The 19970-nt window shown below is 47.3% G+C and overlaps 1 protein-coding gene across 3 annotated transcripts; it reads left to right on the forward strand.

Moving 5' to 3' along the window:
• The first annotated feature begins 1938 nt into the window (after positions 1 to 1938).
• On the forward strand, positions 1939 to 19535 carry tti2 (TELO2 interacting protein 2). 3 transcript variants are annotated; one of them, XM_042000175.1, is made up of 10 exons: positions 1939 to 2115; positions 3515 to 4001; positions 4075 to 4247; positions 8997 to 9054; positions 9196 to 9324; positions 17001 to 17093; positions 17161 to 17354; positions 17634 to 17777; positions 17917 to 18076; positions 18332 to 18672. In XM_042000175.1, the coding sequence occupies exons 1-10, from the start codon at positions 1961 to 1963 to the stop codon at positions 18461 to 18463; spliced, it is 1725 nt and encodes a 574-aa protein (XP_041856109.1). In that variant the 5' UTR covers positions 1939 to 1960; the 3' UTR covers positions 18464 to 18672. The 3 variants fall into 3 exon arrangements, with proteins under 3 accessions (XP_041856109.1, XP_041856110.1, XP_041856111.1); XM_042000176.1 differs by lacking the exon at positions 18332 to 18672 and adding an exon at positions 18683 to 19535 and having other exon boundaries at positions 1941 to 2115; XM_042000177.1 differs by having other exon boundaries at positions 1967 to 2089.
• Positions 19536 to 19970: the final 435 nt, after the last annotated feature.

Genomic DNA, 19970 nt, shown 5'->3' on the forward strand with positions numbered 1-19970 from the left:
TGCTCCTGGAGACCGAACCCCGCGGACAGCAGCTGTGTTTCCCATCAAATGTCCGGTAGCAAACAAAGTCCAGAACAAAGGTTCCTACATCCCATCATCAGTTAGGTCTTGTTAGAGCCTCACAAGTAATTTATTAGTATGAAGAAAATCCTGCTTTAGAAACATTAACTCAGTTCACACAGACGTTAAAATAACCTTAAATGAATCAGTTTATTAAAAACATGCCAGGGAATGTGACGTCACCCCGCTAAGCATGGTGGGATTTGTAGTCTCACAGTGAAGTCAGACAAACTTTTCCCGGCGATGGCGGCTTGTTGTGTCTGGAAGGACCAGAACAGTTCTCGTGACCGTAACGGCAGAGCACCGCCGTGGTGTGAAGTCTTTTAGTTTTCCAGCCCGGAAACAACAACTGGGCGCCCACATTTCCACCTTCAGAAGCATCTCTAGAAGCATCTCTAGAAGCATCTCCAGGAGCATTTCCAGAAGCATCTCCAGGAGCATCTCCAGGAGCATCTCCAGAAGCATCTCCAGGAGCATTTCCAGAAGCATCTCCAGAAGCATCTCCAGGAGCATTTCCAGAAGCATTCTGGAAATGCTCCTGGAGATGCTTCTAGAGATGCTTCTAGAGATGCTCCTGAAGATGATCCTGGAGATGCTCCTGGAGATGCTCCTGGAAATGCTTCTGGAGATGCTCCTGGAGATGCTTCTGGAGATGCTCCTGGAGATGCTTCTGGAGATTCTCCTGGAGATGCTTCTGGAGATGCTCCTGGAGATGCTCCTGAAGATGATCCTGGAGATGCTCCTGGAGATGCTCCTGGAGATGCTCCTGGAAATGCTCCTGGAGATGCTCCTGGAGATGCTCCTGGAAATGCTTCTGGAGATGCTCCTGGAGATGCTCCTGGAAATGCTCCTGGAAATGCTTCTGGAGATGCTTCTGGAGATGCTCCTGGAGATGCTCCTGGAGATGCTTCTGGAGATGCTCCTGGAGATGCTTCTGGAGATGCTTCTGGAGATGCTCCTGCAAATGCTCCTGGAGATGCTCCTGGAGATGCTCCTGGAAATGCTCCTGGAGATGCTTCTGGAGATGCTCCTGGAGATGCTCCTGGAAATGCTCCTGGAAATGCTTCTGGAGATGCTCCTGGAGATGCTTCTGGAGATGCTCCTGGAGATGCTCCTGGAGATGCTTCTGGAGATGCTTCTGGAAATGCTCCTGGAGATGCTCCTGGAGATGCTTCTGGAAATGCTTCTGGAGATGCTTCTGGAAATGCTCCTGGAGATGCTCCTGGAAATGCTCCTGGAAATGCTTCTGGAGATGCTCCTGGAGATGCTTCTGGAGATGCTCCTGGAGATGCTCCTGGAGATGCTCCTGGAGATGCTTCTGGAAATGCTCCTGGAGATGCTCCTGGAGATGCTTCTGGAAATGCTTCTGGAGATGCTTCTGGAAATGCTTCTGGAAATGCTCCTGGAGATGCTTCTGGAGATGCTTCTGGAGATGCTCCTGGAGATGCTCCTGGAGATGCTTCTGGAAATGCTCCTGGAGATGCTTCTAGAGATGCTTCTAGAGATGCTTCTGAAGGTGGAAATGTGGGCGCCCAGTTGTTGTTTCCGGGCTGGAAAACTAAAAGACTTCACACCACGGCGGTGCTCTGCCGTTACGGTCACGAGAACTGTTCTGGTCCTTCCAGACACAACAAGCCGCCATCGCCGGGAAAAGTTTGTCTGACTTCACTGTGAGACTACAAATCCCACCATGCTTAGCGGGGTGACGTCACATTCCCTGGCATGTTTTTAATAAACTGATTCATTTAAGGTTATTTTAACGTCTGTGTGAACTGAGTTAATGTTTCTAAAGCAGGATTTTCTTCATACTAATAAATTACTTGTGAGGCTCTAACAAGACCTAACTGATGATGGGATGTAGGAACCTTTGTTCTGGACTTTGTTTGCTACCGGACATTTGATGGGAAACACAGCTGCTGTCCGCGGGGTTCGGTCGGTGGAGGTTGTGCGGCTGGGACAGTTGAACCTGAATCTGAAGCATTTTGGTGGAAGAGACGGAGGAGCGGAGAAACAGCTGATCTCCGGTCAGGTACACGCGCGCACGCATGTTTACAGGTAAACAGCGCGGTGAACATTTCCGGTGTTTGTTTTATCAGAGTGAGACAACTAGCATGAATTCATGAAGTAAATAGACGTGTGTGGTGACCAGTTTACCAGTTACCAGCTCAGAAGTTAACCAGTAACTAGTAACTAAACAGCTTAAAACAATAAAGGGACTTAAAGGCGTCTCAGATCCTGATGGATGAAATATTCCAGATTAAAATCTTTATTCAGCACATTCTGTTTGTTTTTTTACCCTGTCCTGTCCAGCATCCTAACATACAGAACGGTGGTCTGTATACATGGCTGCCCTTGATATTTTTATTATTTTTATTGTAATCTTATTTTCTTTAGTCTTTATATGTCAGTGCCGAACCTGACAGGCAGATAGAGGAAGAGAGAAAAAAGGATTAAAAATGTGTAATAACAGTTGTCTAGGCCTAAAACACACCTAAAAAATATAAACTACCACAGTCCTACATGATACATGAAGAAAAATAGGATAATGATGATATGAAAAAGTACAGTAGTCATCAAACGTACCTGCAGAGAAACATACCAACACACAAACATCAGCAACATCTGGTAGAAGCAGATGGAGAGACGAGCACGTTTATGAGCGTGCACGTGTGAATGTGCGTGTGTGGCCATACAACAAGAAAGAAATGTGTGTTTGCAAGGGGGCCGTGATCACGTCGCACCCTGAAGCATCAGCAGGGGACGGGGGGAGCCCGAGGCCCCAAAGGCCCAGCAGATCCACAGAGCACCAAGCCCAGGACAGCCAAAGCAGACAGAGCAGCGGCCCACTCAGACCAGAGCAGAGGGGCCCCCAGACCGGAGCCCCCCGGCGCCACGGGGCAGGGGCACCGGACAGCACAGGGTGATGGTTAACAGGCCCAGCGGTTGCCGCGGCGCAGGCTGCACGGTGGGTAGGCGCCCCACAGGCTCAAGGGCCACCCATAACCCCGGCAGAGCCCCACCCAGGAACCCGACGAGTCCCGACTGCCCCAGACAAAACCACCGCCAGACACGCCAACCCAACACCAAGGCTAGGCATGATGTGCTGCACACCGCTCAGAAGTTGATGTAACTCAGAAAAGCCTCATGAACTAAACGTTACTGAACGTCAGCACTGAGCGCTGGTCACGCAGCAAACAATGAGATTTAGTGACTTAGGCTACGCTAGGCCCACACAGGGGCATCGCACCCGTAGAGAAAGAAGCAACCGGGTGGAACTCTTTCTTTCCAGGACATTTCCAGGACTTTTAAGGACTTTCCATGGCATTTCTTTGTTGTGATAAATTGATGAAGAGTGATGACATCATCAATGTAGAAGAAGAATTTGAGATTTAAAACAAAAATAAACAACAATGAAATCCTCAGATTTTCTTTCTCTCCTCTTCCTCTCTTTCAGGATGGAGCTCTCATCTCTCCTTCACGACCTTAATTTCTCCTCCTCCCCCTCAGAGAAGCCCCTCCCCTCTGCTCCTCTCCCTCCAATCACAGAGCTCTTGTCTCAGCTTCAGGAAAAGCTGATTGGTTTGACTGATGAACCCTCTGAGAGAAGTTCCCTGATTGGTCAAGTGGAGCAGCTTTTCCAGACTGCACCTCCCGACTGGTTGTTATCTCCAGGCTCAGATGATCTGGATACTGGGTGGGCGGAGCTTAAAGCAGCATACAACTCTCTGATCAGCACTCTGATTGGCTGCGCAGCTCTCCCAGTCTGTGAGGATGATTGCAGCTCTCTCAGTGCAGCGGCCAATCTGAATGTCCCCAGCCGAGCCACAGCTGTAAGCGCCGCCCTCACGGCGCTGCTGGGAAACTGGGAGGGAGGAGATGTGACTGGGCTGCTGCTCACTGTGGCTCCGCCCATCTGCGTGTTTGCTGTCACACATTTCCAGGTGAGTCCGCACACTAAGGACGAGGGAGCTGATGCTGATGGAGCTCTGACGGCTGGTACTGTTTGGGTTCTAGGATCAGGTCTGGACCTCCCCCTCCTCCAGAGCGGCAGCACGATGCCTGCAAGACGTACTGCTGAAGGCAGGTGGCTGGAGAGACTCCTCCTACCTCCTGATGGGGGACAGAGAGGAGCAGAAGAGAGGGATTCTGGAGGGAATTCTGGATGTACTGCAGCCTCAGTTGACCAAGTAAGCCTCCATGTAAAGCAGCACCCAATTAGATTCCCTGGCTGTGTGTTAGCATTGGAGAGGCTAACAGCTAGCATGTATAAACTACCTGGACCGGCCAGTAAGAACCCAAGAGCTGGCAACTATATTATGTCATGTCTTGGTTACTAGTATGCCAAAGCTAACTGAATTAGCTGCTAAGTCTATGGTTGATGTGTCCTGCTGCCACTTACTGTTGATTAGTTGTTACTGGAGTCTAAGTTTGAGATTATCCCTGACTGGGCTTGATCCTAAACCAGACACATTTTTAGGTTACTCTACATTTCATCTGGAACATCAACTGAAAAATGTCCAGGTTATCAGACTAATCTATAAATAATTTAACACTCATCTAATTCTGACCGAGTTTTCATGAGTATTGGTTTGTTATTGGGACATTTATTATGGTATTACCAGTTTATATTCCACAGACATTCAGTTTTAGCTTGTTTAATTCATATTTAATACATGAATAAATAGAATTAAAATGATATTAATATAAAAACATAAATAGATATAAAATAAATGTGTTTTACTTTCTCTCATATTAACATCTCTGTTAATTATCCTGCATATATTTCCTCATTTACTTATTTTTTCTTAGATTTATTTATTTACTTGTAAATGTATATAATAATATATGGAATCTTGGCGACTCTCCTTGCAGGACAGTCTGTATGTGGTGAACCTGTTCCGGTTCAGTCAATAGATTCTCCAGAGCAACAGACATGTAGCCGTGATAAATTTTAAAGCTTTATTACAAAACAGGCAGCCAGGAGTTAGACGGCCGAATCGGCATCCACCACACGGACGACTAAGGACTTCCAAATATTTCCTACTTAGTGGAAATCTCCCACTAAAGGACAATTTAAACTTATCCAACCCATATAATAATAAATAATTCAAAATCAAACAAAACATGAGTACTGAGAGCACGTAGGCCACAGGATAGTGGCTACCAGGCTGCAGCCGCCATCACCAAACTTCTCCCCGTTTGGAAATCTCCTGGATCGGCCCCGCTGCCTGGGCTTCCTCACCTTCCTGCCTTATGTTTTCATAGAAAGTGAAACTCCATCTCTCATGGTTAATTGATTGAGTGTCCGATTACCTGATTGCTCCCAGCTGATTGTCACTAACCAGTAATTGACGTCCAACCCGACAGTGAATCACTGGTTTCAGGCACTGAATAAGCGTTTAAGGGCAGGACCCCCCTGGCCATAGTTCATGTGAGTTCCACACAAAATACATAAGAATCCATTACAAACATATGAAGCAACATCAACAAAACAGTTCAACAAATCAGAATTCATCACGTGCCACTTAACATTTACCACCCACCACCCATATTACTGTAGGGTTGTAGCAAATATGGCAGCCGCTCCGTCCATTGAGATATAATAAGATATAATAACCCCAGAAGAGTCTTGTTGAACTGCTCGCAGGCACCATTTCTCTGTAGATGGTAAGGTGTGCGGCTCTTTGTACACTCATACATCTGGCACAGCTGTTTCATTACCTCAGACTCAAAAGCTCCCCCACGGTCTGTGAGAAGGCATTCACCTGGAGAACATTCTTCCAGAGGGTTTTCACTGTAGTAGAGGCCGTCTGGTCCCTGGTCTGCCACAACATACCTGGAAAACAAGTCAGTCATCAGAATGTATGGGTAGGTGTCTCCAACTCGCCCGAGGGACCAATAGTCTAACACTAGGATCTCAAATAGATAATGACTCATCACAGAATAGAGTGAGGCTCTGGTTTAAAACATGCCCTGCGAAGACCTAGGCCGTCCCATTCTTTCCCCAGCTTCCGACCACTGGGGGTAAGGCTTGCCAAATCCAGCTGTTGTCAGAGCTTATCTTGCTCCTTCCACAACCTCAGCTGGGCCAGCTGGGCCAGTTTAGGATCTGCTTAGGATCTGCTTCCTGGGAGCTCTCCCAGCTCACACCGAGGCTTCCGTCCCCTTGGCGCACCGCAGCCCGCGCCCTCTCCATTGGAAGGGGTTCACATGGAGCCTCAACCAGGTTGCTGTTGGCTGTCACTGGCAAAGGGCATCAGCATTCTGATTAGTGGACCCAGGCCTGTGGCACAATTCAGAATTTTAATTCGCCAACTGGGTGAACCCATCTTTGCTCAGTTGCACCCAAGCTAGCAGTCTGTAGGTGAGTCAAGGGGTGATTATCTGTGTACACCTTAAAAGATGCCCTTCAGAGATAATCTTTAAATTTCTGTCACTGCCCACCTCAGTGCAAGTGGCTTCAGCTTAAACAAGCTGTAGTTTTTGTCTTTCCGCTCTGTGGGGAGTAGACTACGGTAGGCGTACATGATTCCTCTCTCCTTCCCCTCCTGCACCTGGGCCAACACTGCACCCAGGCCTTGATGGCTGGCATCAATGTAGAGGCAGAAGGGGGATTTGAAATCAGCGTACGCCACGATCGGGGCCTGAAGAAGGGCCTCTTGAAGCCTCTCAAAGGCAACCTGACATTCAGCAGCTCAGGTGACCTTGGGTGCTTTGTCTCTTTTTGTCCCTTGCAATAAGCCATTAATGGCCCTCCGATCTGTGAAAACCCAGGCCCAACGCACCAGTAAAACCCTGTGAATCCTAAAAAGAAACAGATTTCTTTGACTGCAGCCCACCCCCATACTGCTGCAGTTTTCTCTGGGTTGACAGCGACAACGTAGCTAGGGTAGCACACTTCACTCTGAATCAACCTGCACTTCTGGGGTGCACCATGGTGCTGAAGCCAGGCAAACACCTGTTCAAGGTGACTTAAATGAATGTCAAAATCAGCCGAGTAGACTCTGATATCATCCTGGTAACTCAAGACAAAGTTACTGACCTGCTCCCCCAAGCACCTGTGCATAAGGCGTTAAAGGGCATCCGATCCCACTGGTATAGGCCCTTAAGTGTGGTAAAAACAGTCTTCTCTTTGTCGTATGTGTCAGTTTCAAAGCTTTGCATTGATGGCTATAAAACTATTTTAGAAGGGACAGAAAGAAGGGAGTGGCATAGCATTATATATTAAAAATAACCCTTCGGCACACTACTCAGAGTTCATATCAGATAGTTTAGAATCTCTATCTATCTATCTTCCTCACCTAAAGCCAGGGCTATCTGGCTGCTGCTATAGACCTCCTGGGACTGAATCATGCCTGAATGATTTATGTGTGTTAATTAACAGAGTTCACTGAGGTGAATGGTGATTTTTTTTACTTGGGGATATGAATATACATTGGTATAGACCGATGCTTGCAATCTGTCTAAGATTATCTGTCAACCAACCAGAGTGTGTATTAGTAGTGCTGGCCATACTTCTGCCACGTCCATAGACCATATTTACACAAATGTTCCTGAATGCTGCACTAAACCAGTTTCTCAGTCTGTGGGTTTTAGTGACCATAATGTGATAGCAATTACCAGAAAAACTAAAATTCCTTAGGGCAAGGTCAATATAATACATAAAGGATGTTCAAGAACTTCATTCCTGAACAATGTTTGGCAGACGTTGGTGATATTGATGGTGTAAGCTGCTGAGGAGCCAGAAGCGTCCTTACAGATAAGCATGGCGCTATGAGAAAGTTTATTGTAAAAGCGAGACCAGCTCCATGACTGATTGAGACTCTAAGGAAGCTCATGAAGGAAAGAGATAAAGCCAAATCTACAGTAGTAAATAGCAAGTAGTTTTAAAGTTGCTGCATTGGCTCCCCGTGGGTTTCAGGGTTGATTTTAAGGTTCTTTTAGTCATAAATGTCGTAATGGTCCTTTGCCTTATTATTTACCTGACCTTCTTTTACATTATGGGCCCTCGCGGACCCTGAGGTCCTCTTGTACATCTGGTCTTTTAGTTGTTCCTAAAGTCAGGATGAAAACCTTCAGCGAGGCATTGTTCCAACACTACGGCCTTCGAACTTTTCAGCTCAGCGTTTAACTGAATTTTATTACAGTTATTTTTTTGTTCTTTAATCTTTATCCATGTATTTGTGTTTTAGCCTCTTTATTTTATCATATTTTACTACATTATTTTTATGCATGTTGTATGTTATATTTTTTAGGTTTATTCGATCTGTGATTGAACTTTTGAACCTTTTTAACTCCAGTGTTTTCTCGTGGCGACCCACCACACTCGGGGCTCTGCCTGCTCGGGCTGCTGGATCGCTGGAGGTCCTGCACGGATCGGGGCGGTTCCTGTGATCACTGTGGTCCTGGGTGGGTGGGCTGTGGGTGTGGATGGATCCCCAAAATATTGGTTCCTCACAGCAACATCAAGTCAGATTATTTTATCTCTATACCTAGATTCACTTAACAGACAAAACAGGGTTAGAGTTGCTGCCTGGGTAGAATAGAGAGGGAGGGGGAAGGGGGAGATGGGTGGGGGGAGGTGTACTTGTGTTCTTGTGTGTGTGTGTGTGTGTGTGTGTGTGTGTTTAAACTGTTTTACGTTGTTGTGTAAAGGCTTGTTTTAGTTATTATGCAGATGTTGTTTTTGCTGTCTGGCATGAAAAGTGTTTTATAAATAAAGTTTGATGAGATTTTTTTTACAGTTTTTGAGATGAGATCAAGTAGGACAAACTTCTTAAGATGATCTACTTTTTAAAACTAAATAAAAACCATGTAAAAGATGAGTTTTTTAAAGGTTTTTTCTACGTTAAACCTGGTCAGCTTGTACGTGTTAGTATTTGAACTGATGGTGTGTGTGGTGAACCGGTCCTAAGTGGAGAGTGTGTGTGTTGCAGGGACTCGTGGCAGCGTTGTGAGGCGGTGAAGCTGGTGTTTGCTTGGACTCTCCTTCAGGTCAGTTTGATCTTTCCACCTTTATTCAGCCATGATTTAATGCGTCTCCATGACAACATACTGAAAAACAAAATGTAAAAAAATTCCTGTTTTTTTTCCTTTTAGTATCAAGAAAAAAACTCAGGTGTGATGTTTTCACAGGTGACCCGACCCATTCTGTCCCCCCACCTCCCCCGTCTCCTGCCCCCCTCCCTCCTCCTCAGCGACCACTACAGACCAGAGAACTGCATGTTGGGAGTTCGCTGTCTGCACCACATCCTACTCAACACGGTCAGAACACACACACCTCAGAACACACACACACGTCAGAACACACACACCTCAGAACACACACACACGGTCAGAACACACACCTTTCTCTGGAGACCCTACGAGTGGTTCTGAGCCTGAAACTGGACCTGAAACGGGTTCTGACCCTAAAACTTGACCCGAAACAGGACTCTTAGCAGTGAAGGCTGGATAGTATTAAAAGTGCTGGAGAAGTCGAAAAACATGACTCTCACAGCACTTCCGCTGACCTCCAGGTGTTGCAGTGATCTGTGCAGCAAGTAAATCACCGTGTTGTCCACTCCAATACCAGGCCGGTAGGCAAACTGCAGGGGGTCCAGCTGAGTGTCCACCAGGGGTCTCAGCTGTTTCAGAATGATCCTCTCCATGGTCTTCATCAGGTGAGAAGTCAAGGCAACAGGCCTGAAGTGGTTGGGCTCCTTTGGGCACCGTATCTTCGGTACCGGGACCACACAGGAGGTTTTCCACAGGGCCGGGACTTTCTCTAGGCTCAGGCTCAGATTGAACACGTGCCTGACCACACCACAGACCTGTTCAGCACAGTCCTTGAGTAGTCTGGGGCTGATGCCGTCTGGTCCTGGGGCCTTCCTTGCCTTGATCTTTTTAAGCTGACTTCTCACCTGATCGTTTGTTATGGAGAGGGGGGTGGAGGATAACTGAAGTGGTGATGTGGGCGTGATGAGTGGTGAGAGTGTTAGAGGAGGGATAGAGGGGGGGTGCTGAACTAGTTGGAAGGGGGGCAGTGGGCTGGTGGGCGTCAGATGTTGAGGGTGGCAGGTCGAGAAGAGGGGGAGGAGGGCGGCTGACCAGAGGAGGTGTGAAGAGGTGGTAGTTGGGGTGAGAGAGGGAGGTGAGGCAGAATCAAATCTGTTGAAGAACAGATTTAATTCATCTGCCCAGTCCTTGTCCCCGCTGATTTGGTCTCTCCCCACTCCTTTTCCGTGGCCTGCGATGTTCTGCAGTCCTCTCCAGACGTCCCTGGTGTTGTTCTGTTCCAGTCTCTTCTCCAGTTTCCTCCTGTAGGAATCCTTCCCCTTCCTGATTTTATATCGGAGCTCCCTCTGAACTCTGCGCAGCTCCTCCTTGTCCCCCGAGTTAAAGACCCTTTTCTTCTCATTTAGTAGGGCCTTAATCTCAGAGGTTACCCAGGGTTTGTTATTGGGAAAAAAGACAGTTCCACGTCTCTGGTGCAGAGTTGCTCCTTGACAGTTAAATGTCCAGGGTGGCACCATCTGTTGTTCACAAACACAGCGATCCCCCCTCCCTTCTTCTTACCGCTCTCCGCTGCGTTCCTGTCCGCATGAACCAGCTGGAATCCGTCCAGGGTGACGTGAGAGTCCGGAGAAAGTTCACTCAACCACGTCTCAGTTAAACACAGGAGGCTGCACTCACGGTACTCCCTCTGCAGCCGGGTCAGCGCTGTTAGCTCTTCCATCTTGTTGGGGAGAGATCTTACATTCCCCATGATGACAGACGGTAAACAAGGCTTGTACCGTCTTTTCCGTTCCCTGCGCTTAACTCCCGATCTACAGCCTCGTTTCCTCCTCCGTAACTCCTTGGAGATCTCCGGCCTCTCCGCGCCGACAGAGGGTGTGTGTCGCAGGGCTAACAGCTGATCCCGGGAGTAAACAATGGAGCCGTGGTTGAGTGTGTTTTCCACAGCTACGCCAAAAAAGTTCCGATAATAGCAAGGCGCAAGCTACGAAAGTAAAGAAGTGAGCCTCCATAGCTTCAGCCTCACATAAAGTGCCGATGTGACGTAAAATAAGTAATAAAAATAGAATAAAAGCACTAAAAAAAGATCGGAAAAAGTTGTAGCCGCTGTAACAAGTCGCCACTCACGCAGCGCCTGCACAGATTGCTAAAATGTTTAAAAATGTTTAAAAAGGCTAAACTAATAAAAATAAAACAAATTCTTTGGTTAATATTTTCTTTTATTCTAGTTTAATTTTATTAAGTGTAGGTTGTTTTCTAATTAGGAGAAACTTGTTTTCCTCCACACTCTTCATTAATAGACATTAATATCTGACTGTAAGCCAGCGCAGGATCCTCCTGCAGCAGCTTTGAACGTTTCATTTTCAGCCTGGTCATGAAACAGGAGATCATCTCCTGCTCTGAATGCAGCTGCTGCTGCTGCCAGAAGCCTCTTCTGGTTGGTTTAGGACAGGAGGCGCCTGCACAGCAGCCCCCCCTCCTCACTGAGAACTACTTTCATATACGTCCGTCTACAAAAGTCTCCAATACTGGAAAAGTTGCTGGATTTGTCGCTAGTCGCTTTAAAAAAAACAAAAACAAAAAAACTCCCTAAGCTGGAAACACACACACACCGTGTTGGTGTGTGAGTGCGCCCCCTTGAGGTGAGGCAGAGTACTGTTTGCCTCACCTGCTGACTTTTCTGTGCACTTTATTGTACGATAAACGGGAATATTTCTCCCACAAAAACATTAAATAATTACACAGACTGTAGAGAGTCGTGGTGTATAACACATATTTCTGTAAAGTCCATGTTGGCGACATGCTGAGGAACAGAAAACGTGTCATGCAACCCAGCTTGTTTTGGATGGTCCAGTCAGAGCTGAGGCAGCTCGCCGTGCCTCCACTGGGTTTCTGCGCTGGATTTGATTGGGAAATACTCAAATTTGGCCATTTTTACTTAATAAACTGTCAAAAACGTGTTAGAGTCATATTGAAAATGGATTTTTAATACAGATCAGTAGAAAATATAAATATTTATAGTATGTTTTTTTCTTTATCATGACCTCACGTCCCTGGTAAGAACCCAGAAATGTCCAGTGGCTGCGTCATGCATGATGGTGCAGCATGGCGGCCCTGTACAGAAGAGCAGGCTGGACAATCAAACGGCTACTGCTGAAAACACACGATGAAGGTCCAAACGTGAGTGAAGTGGGGAGAAGGTACCATCTCCAAATGCCAGCAGGCAGACGGAGAAGTTCCAGATTCACTCCAGTAAAACAGCTAGAACACAATGTCTCAGAGAGAAGCTGCAGATAAAAACGAATAAAAGAACATGGTGAAGACCATGAAGCTGCATTACAAATTTCCTCCACTGACATTCCCCCATGCAGGGCTGTGGAGGAAGAAATCCCTCTGGTGGAATGAGCTTTGAGACCTTCTGGAGGATCCGATCCAGAGGAGACATAAGCTTGGGAGATGGCATCAAGCAGCCAGTGAGACAACCGCTGAGCAGATGGGCTGACCCAGAGAGCTTCCTCCATAGTGAGCAAACATGTCAGGAACGAGGAAATGCAGCTGTGGGCTCGACGTAGCAAGACAGCGTGTGCACTGGGCACAATAAATGAGATTTTGTTTCTTCCTCTGACCCGTGGAGAGGAGGATAAAACCCATGCAGTGTGATCACTCTGGACCTGAAAGAGCTGGTGATGTTTTTGGGACGCTGGATTGGGATGCAGGAAGGAGGCAGGAAGGAGACGCAGTGAGGGCCGATAAATCACTGACTCTCTTAGCAGACGTCAGCGCCAGCTGTCTTCATGGACAGAAAGTTGAGCTGAACTTTGGTTAAAGGCTCAAACGGGGCTTTAATAAGCGTGTAAAACCAGCGGTAAATCCCACTGAGGTGTTAGAGCGCATGTCACAGGTCTGTGTCTGCGCACTCCCTTCAGGAAGCGTTTGACCAGAGGATGACTGAAAAGGGATCTGTCACCGAAACCCTCATGACAGGATAAGATGGCTGCAGCATATGTTCTAATGGTGCTGAAAGCCAAACTCCTTTCCAACAACCACTGGAGGAAGGAGAGCACACAGGGCAGCGAACACGCTGTGGGATTAAATCCTCTCTCCAGACACCAGCGTTGAAAAGCTGACCACTTGGCTGAGTAAGATGCTCTCATTGAAGCAGCTCTTGCATTTCTGTGGAGAGGCCGAGTCTTTCTAAGTGCTCCCGCTCAGCGGCCAGGCCCAGAGACGCTGGCCTATCACCGGGTAACTGCTGATTGACCCCCTCCCTGAGAGAGCGCGTCCGTGAGCCACAGAAGTCGCCACGGACAGCCCGACAGTAGTTGCTGTAGGCATGGGAACCACAGAGCGCCTGTGCTCATGTATCAGTATGAAATAACCGATAGCTGCTCCTCTCAGTCCGATCTAAGAGAGGAGACATCAGCGGGATAGGAGGGAAAGCGTGCAGCAGCATCTGAGGCCACGGACGGTGCACGAACGCGTCCAACCCCAAAGGGGGTGCATCCAGCCGGCTCAGGGAGAACCAGAGGTCGCAGCAAACAGGTCCACCCTCACTTTGCCAAATCTGCCCCAAATCTGAGAGACCTGATTTGGGTGAAGACTCCAGTCACCTTGCCGGGGACCCCCTCTCGACATGATGTCCGCTTCTCTGTTCAGGACTCCAGGATGTACACCGCTCTGATGGAGAGCAGGTGTGTGTGAGCCCAGTGCAGCAGCTGTCTGGCCACATTCAGTATCTGTGCGTATCTGTGCGTAAACTAGTAAATGAAAGAAAGGTGGATTATGGGATTACACCTCCTGAGGCGGGGTGATCCAGGAACAGACAAGCTGTCGGTTCCTGGGAGGCCACTGCAGCTAAGACTGCTGAGCGGGAGGAGGAGGAGGGCGGGACATGGCCATAGCCGTCGCCGCGGGGCGCCTCTGTCTCTGCCTATGGTCCCGGTGGTCCCCCCAGTGACTGGAAGGTTGACTGGGACATGGATCGGGGGAGGACGTGTCTCCTGAAAATTTTTCATATGTTCGAGGTGGAACTGGAAATGAGGTCCGAACAGTCCGTCTGAACTGATAGGACCCTCCAGGAGCTCCTTCTTTACCTCCGGGACAGAAGATGACAGGTGCAGCCAGATGTGTGGATCATATGTTGCCATGCGGTGATACGGGCTGTGGCCACAGCTGTAGTTGCACAGAGGTTCAGGATGGCGCTGGCTGCGTTGGTGATGTCTTCGACCCGGCCAGGAAGGAAATCGGGTTCCTCTGCCATCTTTGTGATGCCGTAGGCTAGCAGCACAATGTAGTTTGCCACTGCGGAAGCATAAGAAGCACACTGATGCGACCGACTGATGCAGACGGCGTGCTGGTCATTGGCAGAGAAAGGGCAGGCCCATCGTCCGACGTGCCGTGCAATCTTAACACCGAAGACGGAAGACAGGCTTGCCTCCTACACGTTCTGTGATCCAGCCCTGTCAGACCCTTCCGGCAGGAAGGGTGGAGAAAAGGGGTCGTGGATGGGGGAGCAGTCGTCCAACTCGTGCCCAGTGTTGAAGAATCCACTGCAGTGTCCAGATCATATTCTGCAGCAGAAAGACATCTTAGGCCGTAGCGGTGAAGACGTCCACCCTGCGTTGCTTCTCTTCCAGGGGAAGGAGCTTGCAGACAGGGCAGGAAGCCTGGGGGGGTCAATGCCAAGCCGACATGATGAGCTCCGGTGTGGATGATTCTTCTGGTTGATCTTCTTTAGGAATCAGTGTTTGCATGTGTAGCTGAAGAAAAATGGGACTTGTTCCCGTTTAGCTCCACCAGGGCTGATCTGAGATAAAGAGCTTGATAATAATGCTCACACATGGCAGAACTGCAGAACCAGGAATTTATGGAACCTCGACGACTGGCGTCGTCATGGTTTGGAAACACAAACACTCACACGGGGCGGAGCCTTTAACACCTGGATGAAAACTATGAAGCACTGGGAGCGCAGATCTCCACCAAGACATTTAAACTCTTATTTTCTTAGCCAATGATTGTGGGAATTATTTTCTGAGTTAGAACCTCTAATGGCAAAATTATCCCCGTCTCCCATAGTAAAAAAAAAAAAGTACCAAAAGAAATCGTGGATGCAGGCAGTGATTTGGCTTTTTACCTGAATATCTAACTAAACTCCGTCTGTAACTTATTTAGCTATTAGGCAGACAAACAGACGTGGCCCTGGTGGAGGTAATAAGTAAAAAGGAAAGTGAGGAAGCTCCGCCCCAAATGTTAGTGCTGTCATAAAGAGAAACTGAGTGATTAGAGTGATGTCTGTTTATATTGTCCAATTAATTATTAATATTTTTTACTAATTTAAAGCATAAACAGGCAGTTTTCTACCAGCACTACTTCCTGGTTGTTGCTATGGCAACAGTGTTGCTTCTGTCCTGGATGATGCATTTATATTCTTTACATTTCCTCAAAAAGGAGGGTCTGTCCCTCCATGGTGACGTAGCTGCTCTGCAGGGTTTCTCCACATCTGTGATTGGTCAGATGCTGCAAACTCCGCCCCTTTTATGTGCGCTGAAGTTTTAAAATATTCTTTGTTGGCTTTAAAAGATTTGTTCACCACCTGTAAATCAATCATCAGAAGGAAGAGTGTTCAAAAATCCACATTTTTAAAAGAAGGCAAAAACACCAGAGTTTGAGTAGAATTGACAATTCTTTGTTAAGCCAGTAATAAGAAAACAATACATATCTTCTCGAGAAGGAGGCCTGTTAGCTTAGCTTCTGGTCAACTAATACACGGAGTGTTGGGACCCTTCGGTTCAGCCAAAAGACCCGCCTACCTAAGTTATCCTCCTCATTTATACTGATACAATGCATTGTGGATATGTGCGTGCATGTGGTGCGCATTCATGTGAATGTGTATTTTGCAAGGTGGTCCATCCTTCTTCCGGGAATTTGATTCCTCCAGGTCCTCCTTTTGGGGTACGTCAGAGCTGAAAGGAAAGAAGATGCTTCGCTCTGCCCTGTTATCTGTCTGCCTCTCTGTGCTGACTCCCTTTTACCTGTTCCCACCGTTTTACACAAAAGGCTGTACTTTTAATGATTTCTGAGTTACTGGGAAATTCCGTTCTGCTAGGAGTGAATAGATAAGCAAAGAGATACAAAAATATTTACGATTTACTCCCTACTGGCCATCTAGAACATTGTCAAGGCTGCTCTTTTCTCAGTATTGAACTCAGTAACCCTGTATGAGTTTGTGTCCTGCTTGTGAATGCATTATCTGTGAGCTTTGAAGGAATAGTAATAATTAAGCTGTTTTCACCTCAGCACCACTATATAATGTAGCTCTATTAATTAAAAGCAGAGCCTAATGAATGTTACTAAAATCTAAGGATAAAATGTAAATGAATAAATGAATAAGAATGCTTAAATGAGTAAATGAATAATAAATGAGTAAATGAATGAGAATACTTATAAAATATTTGCAACAGCGCGTGCTGTAATGAAGAAGGAAAGCCCTGGGTTGAATTACTGAGTTAATAACCAGCTTCGTAGTACCGCTGATCCAGATCCCGAATGTCTGGGTAGGTCAACCCAGGTAATGGAGAGATATCCAGGTACGATAGTCCTGCTTCCTGGTTCAGGTCTCTGGTGCCTGTTTCACAAACGTAGAAGGAGGTTATCCAGGATGAGAGAAGAAAGCAAACAGAGCTCGACCAGCCTTGTGGAAGCATCCTGGTTTAACTGGTTTCCAGTGCAGCCAGGTGTAAGTAACCCTGCTGAGCTGGTTTCTACAGACCATGAGGTGGACCACAGATTAACTGAGGATGAGCTTAACCTAGTGGGGCGGTTGCTGTAAAAAACATATTCCTGCTGGGAGTCAGTTCTTTTCCCAACAAACACAGATGTACACACATACACACACACGTAAAAGACATGAGGATGATGATGATGAGGATGGTGTGTGTTTTCAGCCTGCTGCAGATCTCCGTCAGTTCAACAGAGCTGAGGTTCTCTACCAGGCCCTGATCAAACACCTTTACACAAATGAGGCTGTTGTCATACAGGTAACACACACACACACACACACACACACACCCGTTCACCACCTAACAGGACTTCCTGTCCCTGCAGCCCGTCTTGTCCTGTCTGCTCGACCTGCTGCTGGTTTTGGAGAAGCCCCCCTCCTCACTCAGCCCCTCCTCCTCCCGGAGGAAGGCTGGTCGCCATGACAACGTGCTGCATCTGGTACTGACCCACATGGAGGCGGAGCACAAGGTGGCTTTGCGACGCGTCTACGCCTCGGCTCTGCCTGCCTTCATTGACAGGTGGGCTTCATGTTTAGATTCATCATTTCTGGTTCTGAACAAACGACACGTTGAAGCTGTTTGTTGATCCACCTGCAGCAGGTACACGAGGATGTCAGTTAACATGTCTGATATGGTCATGGACCTCACCATAAAGCAGCTGATTGGTTTATACTGGGATTAAAAGCTGTTACCGACTGGTTTACATAAAAAAACAGTCGTTTAAGCTGGTGTGGAGCTGCAGGTGGGTGGAGCTTACAGAGCAGCAGGCTGTCAGGGTGTGCTTGTGTTCATGTGCAGAATGGGCGTGGCTGTGTGCAGACACCTGCGGCGGGTGGAGCGGGTGGTTCTGGGATACCTGGAGGTCGGAGATCCACCTGAGGAGACAAGTCGGCTGAAGATCCTGGAGGTGCTGCAGAAGACAACCAAAGCAGCGTGGCCACGGTGACCACACACACACACAAACACACTCTTATGGTGACATTTTAGACACAATAGCAGCTTCTGTGGAAAAAGAGGTTTTACAACTTCTTCCTGTCCTCATCTGCTGGCCGGTTTGCTTCTGATGGTGACGTCTCCTTAGGATGCAGCGGCGTGTCAACGTGCTGCTGCGTCGTTTGCTGCGGCTGCTGGTCGACGTTTCCGCCAACGCGCAGCTTGACGACTCGGTCCGACGTCAGCTGATGGATCAAAGCGCCGTCTGCATCCAGCTGCTGGATGCCTGCTCACATGGCCGCGTACAGGTGAGGTTACAGGTCACCTTCCTGATTCCTTCTCCTGTCATTGCCTACAAGTTAGCACAAACTTTATTTAAACAGAAAATAAGCGCAAACTACCCGAGAATAGAAATAGATAAATCCATTAAAAGTTCAACTTGATGAAAAAATTGATCCAGAAAACTAAACACAACAAATATGGAGAAAATCTTTATTTACAGTAAATAATGAAAAAGTTAAACAGGCACAGTAACAACCTGCATGCTTATCTGGCTGATTGAGCCTCCAGGAGGACGGCAGTTAAAGGTCTGGTTTCTCCTGAACAGTACCAGAACTCATCAGCACAGCGTTGACATGCACAGTGGAAGGAATCAGGACTTTAAACACAAACACACTGCCAGAGTGTTTTACTGATGAATCTTTGACTTTCTGGCCTAAGTAAAACAAATATTTTCCTCTAAGAAGAAGAAACTTGCTTCTAACCTGCTATTGACGTATCAAGCTGCTCCATCGAGTGCCGTTCTTCTCATACTTGCTTGTTATCAGATGATGGTCTTCAAGAAGAAACTGAGGAGCAGTGTCAGGAACTATGAGGAAATGCTCCATAAAGTAAGATTTCTGTCCGTCTCGCAGCTTCTCCTCCAGCAGGTTGACAGCAGCTGCTGCAGCTCAGAGGTGCTCAGTTGCTTAGCAACGGTGAAGACTGGGAGGTGATGCAGCCCACCTGGAGGCGGGGCTGTGGGAGGAGAGGGCTGCGACGTCCTGACGGAGGGAGGCAGGCCGGAGGTGAACATGGAAACCTTCTACGAGTCAGCGTGCTGGACGGTGATGACATCACATGAAGCGCAGGACGACGACCCCGCCACGTAGACGCAGAACCAAAGCTGGTCTGAGCTGACGATGTTTATAAACCTGACAGGAGTGATTGCGTAGCTTCATTCATCCTTCATGTGCAGAAACTACAGGTTTTCCAGCAGATGCAGGAGGGAGCGTCAGGTTTTATAGAAACCCTGCAGGTTTTTGTGTGTTTAATTATTAACATAAATGTTCAGATTAAGTGAATAAAGATCCAGATTGAACAAACTGAATGAGCGACTGACGGAGCTGCTGTTGGTCCGGACGGCGCTGCCTGTCTGAGGTTAAGATCCTCTAAGCCAACACCCACCGCCTGGCACACAGAGGACCAATCAGACACGAGAATTCAACCTTCTTATTGAACTGATCATTTCTCATAGAGAACTAACCTGACAGTCGTGTAGGGTAGGTTGAAACTCATCTACCTGGCAGATCTCAGGTGTTCAGGTAGAAGTTCCTCAGTGGTGGATCTGGATCTTCACTGTAGTGTGATGTACAGCTCTGCATCTGCACCTCTTCAACTCTCAGTGATCTAGAGAGCTGGTTATTCTTTTAGTGTCATCAGCTTTAAAGTTGAATCTGGATGTTTTATTTTAAAACTTGATCTATATTAAAACGATGTGTTGTATAAGTTGCATGTCTGGTGTGGATTACAGCGCAGCTAGAGGAAGCTGAGATCTCCTGAAAACGCTGATTGAGACACTAAAGAGGAGCTCTGACACACTCCATCATGTTTTTAAATGAAATGATAGCATTAATCTGTCAGCACTACGTGCTTATTCATTCGTTACTTTTCATGAACATGTTTCCTTCGTATTTGAAATGATGTTGCATGAATGACGTCAGAGGTAAGTCAGACCGGTGAGGGATGCTGTAGTATCACAAGAACTCACCAGACTGGTAGAATCAAACATGGCTACTGATCAAACAATGTCATCATCTGTAGAAACTGTGAAGCATCGTCTTCATCCCGTCTCCTCTCCGAGGCAAGGCTAATTTATTTGTATAGCGCATTTCATGTACAAGACAATTCAAAGTGCTTTACATAAAACATTACAGCAGGGTG

The sequence above is a fragment of the Melanotaenia boesemani genome, chromosome 11, assembly GCF_017639745.1.
Source record: "Melanotaenia boesemani isolate fMelBoe1 chromosome 11, fMelBoe1.pri, whole genome shotgun sequence".
NCBI lineage: Eukaryota > Metazoa > Chordata > Actinopteri > Atheriniformes > Melanotaeniidae > Melanotaenia > Melanotaenia boesemani.